At 44.0% G+C, this 11,904-nt stretch overlaps 2 protein-coding genes and 1 non-coding gene across 3 annotated transcripts; 1 reads left to right on the forward strand and 2 right to left on the reverse strand.

Moving 5' to 3' along the window:
• The first annotated feature begins 3,432 nt into the window (after window positions 1-3,432).
• On the forward strand, window positions 3,433-3,504 carry TRNAP-AGG (transfer RNA proline (anticodon AGG)). The gene has a single exon. It is a non-coding gene; the product is annotated as a tRNA-Pro (tRNA).
• A 214-nt stretch (window positions 3,505-3,718) lies between these two features.
• On the reverse strand, window positions 3,719-6,526 carry LOC136504633 (uncharacterized). Its single transcript, XM_066499587.1, has 7 exons — window positions 6,397-6,526; window positions 5,756-6,267; window positions 4,903-5,476; window positions 4,698-4,798; window positions 4,522-4,602; window positions 4,298-4,425; window positions 3,719-4,198 (listed from the first exon to the last, which is right to left on the reverse strand). Exons 2-7 carry the CDS (start codon window positions 6,254-6,256, stop codon window positions 4,072-4,074), a joined length of 1,512 nt encoding a protein of 503 aa, XP_066355684.1. The 5' UTR covers window positions 6,257-6,267; window positions 6,397-6,526; the 3' UTR covers window positions 3,719-4,071.
• Window positions 6,527-8,036: 1,510 nt separating this feature from the next.
• On the reverse strand, window positions 8,037-9,083 carry LOC136506056 (putative invertase inhibitor). Its single transcript, XM_066501178.1, has one exon. The coding sequence runs from the start codon at window positions 9,030-9,032 to the stop codon at window positions 8,367-8,369; it is 666 nt and encodes a 221-aa protein (XP_066357275.1). The 5' UTR covers window positions 9,033-9,083; the 3' UTR covers window positions 8,037-8,366.
• Between the last annotated feature and the right edge of the window lie 2,821 nt (window positions 9,084-11,904).

The raw sequence follows: 11,904 nt of genomic DNA on the forward strand, positions 1-11,904 counted from the left end.
TCATGGGAACCCTGCTCACCGCTCTTCTCCGACCGGCGCACTGAGAGCCGACTAGAGCCATCCGATCGGGGGCTCCCCGTTCGGAAGGAACCAGAAGACGTGTGGAGAAAGGCAAGGCATGGCACACAAGTCAAAACCACTGTACCAGGGACCATACCCTGCACAAAACAGTGCTCTGCAGCCACCCTGACACAAAGTATTATAGGGGCCGCTAAAAACTCCCATATGATAAGCCCCCCGCGTGTCTCTAGACATCGATCGTAGTATGGGCTCCAGGATTTGCCATACCGGGTGAACATAGCGCGGCTCCTCACATGCCACCAGGCATCAAGAAGTATTTGTAGGTACCGGCACCCATCCTTCCTGAAGAAGATAGCTCGACCCCCTGTGCACATCTGACATCCTACAATGACATCGACAGTATTAGGGGCATCAACCATTATCCAGTTTTCATCACCATAGGCAGCAAGGCTTAGAAATATCCATACTCTCTCCCTCTCATCTGTAAAGCCATCCCCTTCATCTATAAAAGGGGATGCGCTCCCTCCAACTGGGGGAGGTCGACTTCTTCAAGCTCAGACTCACTAGATCGACATCAACACCTTACAACCGCAGGACCACCAAGTTCTGACCGCAACCCTTCCGGTCGGAGCCAACCAAACCTCTTGTACACCCCCTTCTTTCTCCTTCTCGTTTGTACCCCCACTACAGACTTCGAGCGCCTGGGCTCAGGAATAAAGTCACCGACCGACCTCGACTGGACGTAGGGCACGTTGCCCAAACAAGTATAAATCCTGTGTCATTGAGCGCTAGGCCACCTCCGATCACAACATACAGCAAAACTATAAATATTTACTAGTTGGTCACTTTCTGCACCGACATTATCCTTAATATCAAGCTTCTGAGAGAAGGTGATGGTGGGATAACTCTGTTACAATCCCACTATATAGAAAACATGCTGAGTCGCTTTGGGTTTAGTGACTATGAACCTGCTCCTACACCTTATGACCCGAGTATGCTATTGAGGAAAAATTTAGAGAATAGCAAGGGATCAATTGAGATATTTCCAGATCATTGGTTCGCTCATGTATCTTGCAGTGCAACAAGGCCTGACATCTCATTTGTTGTGTGCAAGTTGAGCCGGTTTGTGTCAAACCCGAGAGATGATCACTGGCGTGCTATTGAGAGAGTGATGCGCTATCTAAAAGGCACTATGAGCTATGGTATTCGTTATACCGGACACCTAAAGGTGCTGGAAGGCTATTGTGATGCCAACTGGATCTCTGATGCTTATGAGCTTTATGCCACAAGTGGATATATGTTTTCGCTTGGAGGTGGTGTTGTATCCTGGAAGTCTTGCAAGTAGACTATCTTAACGAAGTCAACAATAGAAGCAGAACTCACAGCATTAGACATCGCTGGCTCTGAGGCCGAGTGGCTTCGTGATCTCCTTATGGATTTACCGGTTGTTGAAAAACCCATACCGGCTATTTCTATGAACTGCGATAACCATATTGTGATTACGAAGGTTAACAGTTCTAAGGATAACATGAAGTCCGCAAGGCATGTTAAGAGACGACTAAAATCTGTCAGAAAATTGAGAAACTTTGGAGTAATAGCATTGGACTATGTTCACATGTCTAACAATCTGGCAGATCAATTCACTAAGGGTTTGTCACGCAATGTGATAGAAAGTGCATCGAGAGAGATGGGTTTGAGACCCATATGAAATTTATTATAGTGATAACCTATTCTATGTGATCAAAGATCCCGTGAAGTAGGATGGTAAAACAAGCTAGTAGTAAATTGTGAGGAAAGATCCTTAGTAAAACTCATTTATGATGCGTATCTTTTCTTTCTGTAAGGCAGGTTGTTTTTTATCTTAATATGTTCCAAGTGACTTGCTAAAGCAAAGATGTTGTCCTTCAGAACATCTTTTGAGGAACACATCTATATGAGTCAGACTGCTGATCACAATCTATGAGATTTGGGTGATCTCTAAATACTCATGAAAGACACTGGAGTATGACTTATATGCTTCAAATAGAGGAGATGCCTTTTGCAGCCTAGTATCAGCTAAGGACTTTAGTGGTATTCACCTCACACAAAATTGTCAGTTCAAGGCTTAGTCCATTGTTCAGTTGTGACTGAGTGAAACTATTGTTCTAGATGGATGTTCAACTTAATAGTCTCCATCGAAACACTGGTATATAAAAGAAATGTGGTTCTGAGACTATTTTGTTATAAACCCTAGAGTTTGGTGGAGATTGTTGGATATATTATGGGCTTGGCCCATATAATATTTAATAAATCAAATAAAACTCTATGGTCCGTAACATTAAGCGTTGTATGGTTTAATACCGTACGGGATTTTGACTGAATGTTGGCTCAGCTTATTTGGTTGAAAAATATCCATCTTAATTGAGAAGCTGAGAAAAGGACACAGGAGTGCCACACGTGCGCGTGCGCGCCGCCACCGACCGGGCCATGGGTGCAGGCCGGGTCGGGCCGAGGCCGTGGGCGTGGGCGTGGGCATGGCAGGCAGGCGGCGAGCGAGCGGACGGGCGGGCGTGGCCAGGTTTTGTCACTTAATCCACGTAATTACGGGAGTTTCTCTCTTTTATGGTGGAGGCGAGTTGATTGCGCCAGTTACCGTCTCTTCGTGTCTCCATCTCCTGAGTTCCTCCGCTGGCTTTCTCCCTCCCTATCGTCAATTCTTCCCTTCGCTTTCGAGAGACCACATCTCAGCCGTCCTTTGGCTTTCCCCGTCCCGTACCTCTGCGAGCACGGAGCAACGGGAGAGCATGTGCCTCAGGAACCCTCGTCCGCCTGCGAACCTTGCATGGGGTGTGCGGCGATTAGGTTTTTGGAGAGCGATTCCGCGACTGCTCGTTCAAGACAACTTCTTCCTGGTGATCGCTCGCGGAACAGCAAGGTGTCTTCTTCCTGGTGACCATTCGTGGGATTGCACTGCGAACACCTTCCTGCATCGACTGTGGTCCATGACTTCGAGCAACGCATTATGTCTGGTGCGAATGGAGCCTCCGATGCCCTCGGCATGGGACCCTCCGCTGGGTACACTATTAACTCTGTGATTACCGTATTTTGCGTACTTACTGTATCGATCAGTATGTCATACTTACATACTGTAGCATTTGTCAGTGATATACATATGCACATATATATTGTCACGAACCTACTGATATTTTATTTTTGAATTAAATTGACCATAAAAATACCTGATTATCTGACATGTCACGCCCCCTATGTTAACCTCAAACCAACTCCAATGAAGGCACCCGCAACCGGAACAGCGTGGGTCTTTCTTTTGCTCGACTAGTGACACTTGTCTTGGTGCAAGTGCAGTTGAGGTTAATTCCAGCGATAAATTGTAATGTATAAATTATATTGATAAACAGTACTAGCATCAAAGGGCATTTGGTCTAGTGGTATGATTCTCGCTTAGGGTGCGAGAGGTCCCGAGTTCAATTCTCGGAATGCCCCGTATATTTGTATTTTTATTTTTAAAAAAAAATCCTCATTAGCTGCAATAGGCATTTCATGGTTTCCCTTCCAACATCGAGCTCTATGAACGGCTGAAAACGAGAATTGCTCCATACTATATATACAATATATATTTTATTTTTTTATTTCCTCATAGCTGCAATAGGTATTTCATGGTTTCCCTTTCCAACCTTGAGCTCTATGAACGGCTGAACAAAGAACTTACAAAAACTTATTCTGCTCTTTATTATATAATATGAACGTACGTCCAGCATCTACAACAAACCATCCTTATTTCTCAAATTACTAAAAACAGAACACGCATTGTGGGATAACACTAACATCCGGTATCTCTAATCACAGGTTTAGTAAAAGATATTCTACATCTCTACCCACAAATCTACGTGTATATATCCATTTCTATAGATTTGCGGGCAGACGCTTATTGCATCCTTTAGAACTCAAGTGCAAATGCACATCATCATGGTGACTCATCATGCCTTATTTCCAGCCATAGATGCCAGTGGCAACAACACAAACTCACACCATCATGTTTCCGGAGTCCTATCAAGCATTTCCTTGGACGGCCTTGTAGCATTTGAGGCTGCAGAGGGGGAGGTTCAGCTTGGAGTGCCTGTACTTGTAATCGTTGGTGCACGATGGCCCAGCGCATTTCTCCCGTGGAGGAGGGTAGCTGCTCGTTGCCGCAAATGTAGATGAGGTGCCGTAAAGTCATGGCTTTAGCACAATTTCGGGGGACAAACATGCAAAGGATTAAGGATGTGAGGATAACCTGTGAGGCTTGGAGTCGAAGATGCTGGGGAGGCCTACTGCATGTGGAAACGAAATAACGGTTCCGGTGGACCCCATGACCCAGCGGACCGAGTTTGCTGCGATGTTTTGTGCTCTGGTAGCTCGCTCCTGTATTAAGAAAATGATTTGCTCAGCAAGGTGTGACCGCTAGTATTAATAGAACACCAATAGGCACAACAGAGCAAGACCAAATGATCATCAAACCTTCTCTTCTCGCTCCTTTTGCTTCCTCTCTTCTTTCTTCTTGTCAGAGTCTATGCCCAATATTTTCCTTATAGCTTCCGCCTGCAGAGATGAAAGATCAAACATAGTTGATGACTCCTGGAAACCGAAACATGTCAAATATTGATTGAAAAGGTGAGAAAAGATTTCTCTCCTACCTCACTTTCTTTAGTGGCTTTTTCCACCTGCATCCTGCGTCGCTGAGCAGCTTCAGCCTTCTTTGCAAGCATTTCCTCTTCAGAAAGCTTGTCCTTCTTGCCTGGTCCAACAGAAATATGTTTCAAATGCGTTTAGCAGAAGAACAAAGTTTGATGCTTTAACCAAATTGAACTGCACAAAACGACGGCAAAGGATAGTATGTACTTCTCGAAGGGGCTGGAGGCAGACCATCAGGGAACTCAACAGTACTGCTGCTGCTGCCATCCATCCATGATTGAAGGGCACGGCGGCGTGTTGTGAGAGGTTCATTTCTAACATTGACAGGTGATTCAATCGCTGTTTTTTGTTCGGTGTCTTCGACGTCAGGTTCACTGTCTGAGGTTGGTTCTTCTTCAGTATTATCGTCATCAGCTGATTCTCTAGATCTTTTCTTGCCAGATCGGGAAGTAACAAAATCATTATCAGCCCCATACACCTTGCTCCTATTTTTCCCTTTCTTTGAGGTGCTCTTCTTAGAGCTATTTCCTTTGCTCTTAGGCTCACGAGTACCATCCCAATCTTCAGGAGTTCCAAGATTGCTTGTATCATAGTCCTCATCAAATTCATTGTCCACAGACTTCTTAGCAAGCCTCCTACTCTTCCGGACAGGATCTGAAGAAGGTTCTCTCTGAACTTTCCCTGCTTGCTCCTGCGCCATTGTTTCTTCAATTGACCTCTCCTTTCGGGCTTTCTTGTCTCGTGAAGAGGTTGACCTGTCAGAATCTTTTGCGCCTTCGGTCTACAAGCAGTTCACCCTTTCAAATCAGTTGCCAATTGTGTATAGCATCTTGAAATAACAAAATAAGATATTTGGCTATTTGCAAACGAGACATATTCTTGCTACATGCCTAGAATGTTGAAACAAATATCTGCAAGTTTGTCTTTGTGTTAGCAAAATCAGCTAGTTTTCTTTTTTTATTTCAAAAGGTGGCTAGTCTTCTCCCAGAACTAAATTATGTGGCGATTTGGTGCAAATGCAAGCACAATACAAGATGAAAACATAATTCAAAGCACTCACCAGATGGCCATGCTTTTGCTGGTGCCGCGAATCTACAGGCCGTGGAGGCTTCGCTGGCGGTGTATCAGGGTTCGGTTTCGGTAACACGTTACGAATCTTGAGCTTCACCTTCCCCAGCTTCTCACCAGCCGGCGACGAACCGCGGTTCCCCTCAGGGGCATGCGCACCATGGCTGCTGCTACCCTCGCTCTTCCTGGAGCCACCGGCCGCGGCCTCGGAACGCAGCCGGATGCTGCCCTTGGTCGCGCGCTCCGGCGACGGAGCGTTCAGGAGGAACTCACGCCTACCGTTGCCCCCGTCGGGGCCGGTGGCGTTCTCGTCCGAAGTCAACAGCAGCCTCCTCGGCCCGCTCCTGGACAACGCCGACGGTGACGGAGGGGAGGCGTTGCCCCGCTGCTCCGCGGCAGGGCCGCCGCCCTCCGGCCTCGGCCGCCTCGCCGCGCTGCTCCGCCGCCTCTTCATGTGTGCCGCGTCGAATCCGGAGCCCTCGCCGCCTTCCATCTGACCGGAATCTGGACGCGAGGGGAAAGGGGGAGAGACACCGTGAGTTCGTTGGCCACCAAATTCGTCAAAGGAAAATACTGCAGAGCGTGTAAACTGTAGATTAGGATTTAGGAACCCGGAATTGGAAAGAGACGAACCTGAGACGGGTAGGGTCACGGAAGGATCCGAGACGCTCCGACGAGGGCTACGTGACCTCTCTGCCGCCGCCGCCGCCGGTGGAGGAGGCCCGAGAAGAGGGTCGTTTGGATTCGTACGGCGAAGTGGGTGACGGAGGGGGCAGAATGTAATTTTCAGTGCATTTTTTACTTTAATACATGTGCTTATAGAAATTTCAGAAACAGCCATTGCACTTTCTTAACACATAAGATTTTTTTTTCAAATATAAATAAACAGTTAAGAAGCTAACATGTAAGGAAAGGAGAGATAACTATGGAGAAAATAAAATTTCAATAAGCTATTCAAAAAAGTTAATCAGTTAGAAGAGTTCATTTAGAATATTGGTCATGTTCGCTTTGCTGAAAAGCCATAGCTGAAAGCACCGTTCGCTGATTTGTTGTGAGAAAAAAACACTGTTTATTCGCGGAAATAGTGCGGCTCATAAGACAAGCAAACATGGCCATTGTTTGTCTGCATTTGTTATGTATCTACTACATTTGTGTGGGTTACAGAGCACATATCAAGAACATTTGTTCGTGATTTTTGGGCTGGCATTTAAGCGCGTGGGGGATGGAGATCCCATGCCGAATATTTTAGATTGTCAAATAGTATCCATGTAATGTTCTTTCTATTTTTCTTCTATTCCATGTCTTTTATTTTTGTTCCCGCTTCTGCTTTGTTCTATCTTTTATTGTTTTCTATTAATGTTTTGTTATGTTATGTTATTTGCTTGTTTCTATATATTTCTCTACCATCTTAGAGTGATATTCACTTGAACTATTTCTTCTAGAATATAATAAGATGCTCACGTTACATTTGGTGTTCCATGATGTATTATTTATTGTTATCATAGTATTTTGAGATGTTCTATGATGTATTCTAATTTTTTCAAAGTATTCATGTTTCATATATGTTGTATTTTGCAATGATTGTATAGTACCTATGAGATATTCTGTAGTGTATTTTTGGGTTGCTAAAATTTACTATCAATATGATGTTCCACAAACATAATGTGAACTGTTCACACGAGACACATGAAATATCTATGTTATATTTTAGCTTGTTCATGAAGTATTCATGTGTGATGGTCAATGGATTATTTCAATTGTTTTTATGGTATCTATTAGATGTTCTCTTTTTTGTTTTACAACTAGACACGACTAATTCACTTGAATGTAGAATTTTATTTTCTAAAATTTGGAGTATTATTATTCTGAATTTAGAACATTTTTCTTCTGAAGACGGAACATTGTTTCTTGATGCTAGAATATTTGCCTTGCCTAATACAAAGAAAATGTTCTATCTCCATGATAAAAAAATGTTCATTAACGAAATATATTGTCTAAATATACTCAAGTGAGATTTTGTTTTGAAGGTTTCATTGTAATTAGAATTTCATTTAGATGCTCAATTTGTTAACTACAACTTCTTAAGTTCTAAAAATATTTAGGACAACGATGATGTCAACAAAAATGTTTTTCACTCCTCTAGATCGAGTTGCATGTGTCCATGCATGCAGGCTCTCTTGTGGAATGATTCCTATTTGGAGAACTATTATTTTTGGAGAGTCTCTTAAACTAGGAGTTTAGATCTAAGTTTTACAGAACCACTCTTAAAGCAGTTGTTCTAAACATGATCAAGTTTTCCATCCATGTTGCCGTCAGTGAACAATCAGTTCTTCGTGATGGTAGAAGGAATGAAGAGGAGGGGAAAAAAAAGAAAACGAAATCAAGAAAGAAGGTACTGCAACATTACAACCGGAACGCTTGCACACTAACTACATCTTCTTCCTGGATATCCATGGATACACAAGTTTGTTGCATGAGTGAAGCTTCTCTGATGTGTGGAGAGTTAATTATAAGGTGGCGGTATATGTTGTTGCTGTTGCCTAGGAGCTAGCACATGCACAGCTATGGATGATGACCGAACGATATATGGCCGGCCAGTCGATCTAGCGCAGGCCGGCCGCGGTGGCGATGGCGAGGCAGTTGCTGGAGAGCTTGGCGAGCTCGGCGTCGTGCTTGGCCATGACCGGCGTGAGCTCCTCGCGCTCCTCGAACCCCTGGTCGCAGGTGTCGACGTCGGTGCGCACGGTGTCGAGCATGGTGCCCGTGGTGCCGCGGTCGCCGGCGGCGAGCGCCTTCTGGGCCTGGTCGAGGCTGTAGGCGATGTCGTCGAACGACTCGACGCAGTCGAGCAGCGGGTTGCGCGCCAGCGGCTGCGTCTTGGGGTCGCTGGCGAGCGCGGCCGCCGCGGCCTTGGCCTCCGCGGCCTTGGCGCGCACGGCGGACATGGCCAGCCGCAGCACGCCGGCGCCGTCCAGCCGCTTGCCCCCCGGCAGCTGCGGCTGCGGCTGCTTCGCGATGGACGACATGCACAGGTCCGGGTAGTCCGTCTTCAGGCACAGGCTCCGCACGATGTCGGCGCCCGGCGCGATCGGCGTCGGCGGCGCCGGCGCGGGCGTTGGCTTCGGCTTGGGCTTCGCCTTGGCCGGCGGCCCAGGCTTGGTGTGACCCCCGCGCGGAACGCAGACGGCGCCCGCCGGTACTGGCGCCACCGCGGCGGCGAGGAGGAGGCTGAGTAGGAGGCAGGCGACGAGCGTCGGCGGCGTCGTCATGGCGGAGGAGAGGGGGGAGAAATGGAGGTTACAGTTTGATTACGGTCTGGTGTAAATAGAAGGAGACGTGGTCAATTAATAATGGGTTTATATTAGTTCTGTTTATTTAGTTAATGATTTATTTGAATGTGAGGGAAAGGAGGGGATTGGCTGGCTGCATTTTCCCGGGAAAAGTGGCAGGAACGGTAGCCAGTGAAGGCTACCGGTGAGAAAATAGGAGGGGCAAAAAATAGCAAATGATGATTAGCTGCTATCTGTTTCTGAGTTTGAATTTCTGAGATACAAAATAATTACAATGGAGGGGGCAAATACAGTGAAAAAGTTTTTAATGCGGGCTTCATAGGACACTAGAAATAATCAAAGAAAGCAGTTTCATCTTTGCAGTATACGTTGTAGTCCTCGCTCGTCACACAAAGTGAAAAGTTTGACGCATTGAATTGGCCGGGTGTTTATAACAAAAAGGATGAGAGTACATTTTATTTTTATTTATTAGGGTTGTTGGTTCTTGGTTGGATAATTTTTCACTCCAAATTCTTCCAAACCACGTGGATTGGGGTGCACCCAAATAATCGTTTTTTAATCTAATCTGGATGTTCATGCTCCAATAAATTGCTATTATGGTAGTAGAGTATGCACATTAACAACACAATTGCTTGATGGGGCCGAATAACTAGTTCAGACCACGGGTGCCTTACATCTAGTGTATATGAATTGTATTGCTTGTGCCAACATGAGTAGGTGAGATGATGCTTGATGAGGTTCTATGGAAAATATCCTGTCTAGCTAGCCACCCTACTTTCCTTATATAGCCCGGGGTATATAGTCAAGTTTGATCTTTTGTGTTAGGATTCGCTTCTTAGTCCTATTATAATAGGATTTCCGATGGACTGACATTTTTTTTTTAAACGAACCGGCAGGAGAGCTGACTGTTATATTAAAAAGGAGAAAGCCAAAGATGGCTAAGGCGCTTTAGCCTGCCACGCCCCAAAATAAAATATACCCAGAAAAGGATCAAGAAAAAGGTAGAAGAGTTGCCAAATGTTTTGCTCCTGCCGCTTTTCCAAAGCCTTGCTTCATCTCTAATCTTGTTTAGTACTTGTTGATTTGTTGCGCCATTATGCTCGAAAATTCTTGCATTTCTTTCCTTCCACACTTCCCAACACACTAAGATGATAATATGTATAGCATGATGGTGAAGATACCTTATATAGATGCAGAACTCTAAATTATTGACGCGGTGCACCCTATATCTAGGGGACTAGATATGTGATGATACCATGGGGGAGTTGACAATATCGTTGACACTCATTATACCGCTATATTCATATTTCAAATATCGAAGATTTGGTTTTATAATAATTGAGAATATATTATAAGACTATGTAATATGCCTTATAAATTCTTTCTAAGACCTCACCTTACAAATACTCATTTGGTTTTACAATAATTGACAATATTGATTGGGCCAAACTTTGTAGGACTCACGTTTACTCTCATAATTCAGTATGAAAAAGCCGGACATGCAATACAGAGAATATTTGTGGTGGCTGGGTATCTAAACTTGGATTCAATTATAACCATATTTGTGGTGATGGACAGGGCATCTAACTGAATAGTTCCTTATTTAACTGCGTTTCACAAAAAAGAAAAGAAAAGAATTTGCTTATTCGGTTTTAGTGTTAGTCAGAATGTACACTCAAGGCTCAGAAAAGCCTTAGATTCCTTCACCTTGGATTGTGCTAACTTCAGTAGACATCTTATCCTTTTCTGGATTTCGACAAATTTGTTGAAGAGTTGTGTCTTCCATACCAAGGAAATATAATCAGTTAACTATGTAGTTTACCGCACATCTTTATATTTGTTGTAGTGATCAAAATAGATCTCGCTTAAGAAACTGCATACCATTTTGATTCCAGGTTTTGCTTGAATGCACACATGGAATCGATTATGCCGCACAATGTGTGGTTTTGATAGCTCCACATGACCTACATTGTATAAGTTTCTGCAACATATACAAAGATGTTTGTGATGGTTTTAATAGCTCTAACTTCAGTTTTTAAAATAAAGCTTCCTTTATCTAAAAAAAAGATAAAATGTTTGAGATAATTAATACTATGACATGCCGTTTGTCAAGGAGCTAATTAATTAAAACTTCATTTCTTCAAATGGGACATATAGGTTACTGAAACAAACATAAAAAATAATGTCAAGAACTAGGCTGCTGGAGTGAATAGTGTCCACAACCAGAGTTTTTACATGAGATGCTTTGTTTTTCTACTTGTATTTGCATTGTAATTAAAAAGAACTTCAAAGTAAAAGTATGGTGAGAACTTAAATGACTGTTTCTACAACAGGACATGATCTATCGTAACTATCTGACACCTCATTGCCGATGAGACAAACAATTCAGCTACAAACCCCTGAAAGACTTAGGTTCCTGTATCATCACAATACAGAGGCCAACTCCACCAAAGCAGAGCTTGCATTTTTTGCAAACAAGAAATGAGTGAAATTTTCGAAATGGCAATAGGTTCATGCCTCATCACTTCATCAGAAATGAGAAAACTACAGTGGAAATGCATTGCAGGTATCATCACAATACAGAGGCCAACTCCACCAAAACAGAGCTTGTATTTTTATGCAAACAGGAAATGAGTGAAATTTTCGAAATGGCAATAGGTTCATTCCTCATCACTTCATCAGAAATGAGAAAACTACAGTGGAAATGCATTGCAGAAGTAGCTTCTAAGATGAGGTAATAAAAAACAGAATTAATTGGTGCTCAACAGGTTCGAACTGGAGACCTTTAGTGTGTAAGACTAACGTGATAACCAACTACACCACAGCACCACTGTGACAGCAATTAATTCGG

Source organism: Miscanthus floridulus, chromosome 14 (genome assembly GCF_019320115.1).
Source record: "Miscanthus floridulus cultivar M001 chromosome 14, ASM1932011v1, whole genome shotgun sequence".
NCBI lineage: Eukaryota > Viridiplantae > Streptophyta > Magnoliopsida > Poales > Poaceae > Miscanthus > Miscanthus floridulus.